General features: G+C 40.1%; 1 protein-coding gene across 1 annotated transcript; it reads left to right on the forward strand.

The window, feature by feature from the left end:
• Window positions 1-145: 145 nt before the first annotated feature.
• Window positions 146-3487, forward strand: CSUI_011252 (uncharacterized protein; the record flags this gene model as incomplete). The annotated part of the gene is made up of 4 exons (XM_068071353.1): window positions 146-213; window positions 514-739; window positions 1515-1915; window positions 3181-3487. Coding segments are annotated over exons 2-4 (867 nt in total), but the record flags the coding sequence as incomplete, so codon positions are not given.
• Window positions 3488-3867: the final 380 nt, after the last annotated feature.

The following is a 3867-nucleotide window of genomic DNA, read 5'->3' on the forward strand; positions in this document are numbered from 1 at the left end:
TCTATCTATCTATCTATCTCTTCGTAATAGTCCATGCGTGTATATAGTACATCTATATGAATATATTGGTACGCATAGGTATGTCTAAGTATGTCTCTTTCTTTCTCTTTCTATCTTTCTGTCTGTCTTTTTGTCTCTTGGATAGGATCTGTTGGATTCGATAGACTGGGAGAGAGAGTGGCCTAACCATCATGATCGGAATTACTATAAGAGGTAAGAAAGCAAAGTTGTTTCAAGTAGAAAGATATCTCTTCCTTCTCTTTCTTCACCTCTCTTCTGTCTTATCTCTTATTCGTTTCTTTCTTTTCTCTTTCTTCCTTTCTTTCGCTATTCATCTTTCTCTCTCTCCTCTCCTCCGTTAGACAAGATACCTAAGCCTTTTCTCTCTCCTCTGTCTCTCTGCTCCCCTCGTCGTCTTCTCCTCTTCATGAATTATTCAACTGTCCTTGTAGCACATAGGCTTCTTTCTTCTTTCTTTCTCACTCTTTCTTTCTCTTTCTTTCATTCTTTTAGATCGGACGTGAGTACTTTGTTAGGCGATAGCGACCGGAATGAAGATAGTTACTTCGACCCTCAGTTTATGGGAGGAGTAGACACGTACCCTAAAGCAACTGCATGCGGCCTAGAATTCCGATGGAGGCTTCACTGGATTCCTTGGCTCTGCAAGAAGTTCCCGAGAAGCGGCGGTCAGCCTATCAAATCAGAAATCTTCAATCTCGCAGGAATCGAACCCTTGCAGGTAGGTCCGCATGCAAAGAGGTTTACCAGTATGAAGATGAGGAGGAACAAGAAGAAAGGAGCGAGAAAGAGAAGCGGAGAAAGGAAGAAAAGAAAGGGAGAAAGATTTCGTAGAGATGCTAGATCTCTAGGAAAAGAGAGAATGAATGAAAAATAGAAATAGGAAGAAAGAAGGGAGGGATAGACTAAGGAGAGATACAGAAGGAATGATATGCAGATCTATCTTGAGCTTGTAGACAGAGGCATTTGGTCTTTTCTCCCTCTTCCTCTTCTCTTTCTCTGTTTCTCTGCGCCTAGAGATATCGACAACACCACATCTCCTCTGTAAGATCTATGTATAGTATATGTATCTATCTACACATGTATAGAACTATATATATATATATATATGTATTTGTGTGTATATGCCTATGTATATATATGGCCATGGATATGTGTCTTTACTTCTTATGAGTATGTGGATCCTCTTTCTTCTTTTTCTTCTTCTCTCGCGGACTGGCGTTTTATCTTTGTGTTTGTTTATATCTAGTTTCACTTCTCCACATCTATATCATTAAGTGTATGTACAGGATGGGTATACATACAGAGATACCTACCACCTTCGCATGCCCACACGTAATGAGGACGCATCAGAAAACTGAGGAGATCTACTGGGAGATTTCGACACCTATGCTGAACGAAGATAGACAATGAAACATCTGTCCTTTCTTTCTTTCTTTCACACTTTCTTTCTTTTTCTTTTTCTTTTTCTTTTTTTCTTCTTTTCTTTTTGGTAGGTATGGTTCTATCCTGACGGCTGTGTGGGGTCGCACCCGGGCTTTTGCGCTTTGAAGCTAGTCTCTCGGCCAGGGTGGAATCTCCCCTTCAAAATAAATCTCTCCATACAAGGAAGTACCGTCACTCTACCTATCTCTTCTTCTTCTATCTCATCTTCTGCTGATGGCTCGAAGAAGAGGTCGAAAGAAAGAGAAGAGAGAGGAAAGAAAGAAAGAGGGTGTGGAGAAGAAACAGGAGGGAGGATAGAGAGAAGCCTGAAGAATGATAAGAATATGAGTAGAGAGGGGGGTTATGAGAACAGAGAGAAGAATGCTGTCTCCTATTTTCGAAGTTGTGTAGAGACAGGCCCCGTCACAAGAGAAGACGCGAACTACGTCGCCTACTCTATGAGCTTCTGCAGGTACCCTCTATATACAGATGGAATGCTTTCCAGAAGATCCCTATATAGATATATATGGATGGATATGAATATGTATGTTTGGGTAGGTGTAACTATGTATGTGTGTATATGCGTGTAGATCTATGTCCATGTATGTATGGAGGAGTTTAGATTTAGGTATGGATATCTATGGTGTCTTTAAGACTTTTCTCTTTCCCCTCTTCATCTTTATCTTGTACTGAAGACTTCATTCGCGTATTTCGATGGAAATTCACCCCTCCCCGTCGACAGCTCATTCTTGCGGAACGCATGCTTCTCCATTCACGTCGCTTCTCTCTCATACTGAAGGAGTAGTAGCAGTAGAAGTAGAAGTACTTTTCTTCTTCTTCTTCTTCGTTTTTCTCTGTATTTCTTTCCTTCGTGCTGCGTCATGCTGATGGGGCGAAGAAAGGACTAGATCTCTCTCATCTCTAGACACTTCTCCCCCTTCCGCAGAGGCCGCCGTCTCTCACATTCTCTTCACACATACACACGGAGATCTACATACATACATAGACATACACATACATCTTCATACATAGACATACATGCATATTTCTACATATTCATACATAGTGGCAATAGGTACTTACATATATATGTATGTCCATGCGCTCATACAAACGGAGACACCCTATATCCCACGTATGTACATCTCTCTCCCTCTCTCTTCATATATATATATATACATATACATGTATGTATGTGTATTTACAAGTGGATATCTCCACATTCGGCTAGGCATAGAGACTTTCATGCTGTTTTGCATATACATATGTCTACAGATATATCTACATATATATGTATAAGATATCTATATGTATATATATATATATATGCATTGATATACAGAGGTGGAAGATAGAAGAGACGTCTCCACAAAAGAGCATAAATGCCTCTACGGCCAGCCGAATGTGGAGATATCCACACTTAAATACACATGCATACATGTATATATATATATATAGCATGTCTTCATTAAGTGTATACGTACATACATCTGGAGTGAGAGAGAGAGATGTGTTTCTCCAGTCTTCTTCCTGGTCTCAAGTCTCTCTTGTCTCTTCTACACCTCTACAGAGCAGATCCTATTTCCATTCGTCTATCTCTCTGAGACCCCTACGAAATATAAACGTATCGATAGATATCTAGATGGATCTGTCTATATGTCCGATCTAGGCTTTCTCTCTCTCTCTATCTATCTATCTCTCTATCTGTGTGTCGTTTGCATGCTCTTTTCTCTGCAGACTCCTCGACAAGAGAAGTTTCCTAAGACTTGCAGATCCACCCTTCCCCCCCTTCGGACAGGCCATTCTTCCTTCTTCTTCTTCTCCCTCTTCTTCTTCTTCAGTTCTTGTGTATAATCCCGAGACAGATGTAGTCTTGGGAGCGTCAGGAGATATAGAGATAAGTGTGAGACTAGCTGAGAAAGAAAGAGAAGAAGAAGAAGAAGAGAGATGGGAATGGGATGACGGGCACTGGTGTATGAACAACTGGCTGAAGCTGCAGAGTGCCTATCCCGATGACTTAGAACTCGAGAAAACGCTTCCAGCCAGGTAAGATAGAAAGAAGGAAAGAAACCCTCTCTCTCATCTATCCTTACTCTTATCCCATTTGAGACAAGTCTTTCTTTCTTTCTTTCTCACTCTTTCTTTCTTTCTTCGGGTAGATGTATATGAAGAGATATATATGCTTGTAATAGGAAAGGATAGAGATGTAGAGAGAAATAGAACGAGAATGGACGTGGAGGGTATAGGCATGGATAAGAATATGCACAACTATACCTAGAAATCCATAGATACATAGACTGAAGGTAGATAGATAGATTAAAGATAGATAGATAAATTAGAGATAGATAGATTAGGGATAGATAGATAGATAGATGTACGATAGATAGATGGATAGATAGATAGATTAAAGATAGATAGATAAAT

The sequence above is a fragment of the Cystoisospora suis genome (genome assembly GCF_002600585.1).
Source record: "Cystoisospora suis strain Wien I chromosome Unknown contig_10422, whole genome shotgun sequence".
In the NCBI taxonomy this organism is placed as follows: Eukaryota; Apicomplexa; class Conoidasida; order Eucoccidiorida; family Sarcocystidae; genus Cystoisospora; species Cystoisospora suis.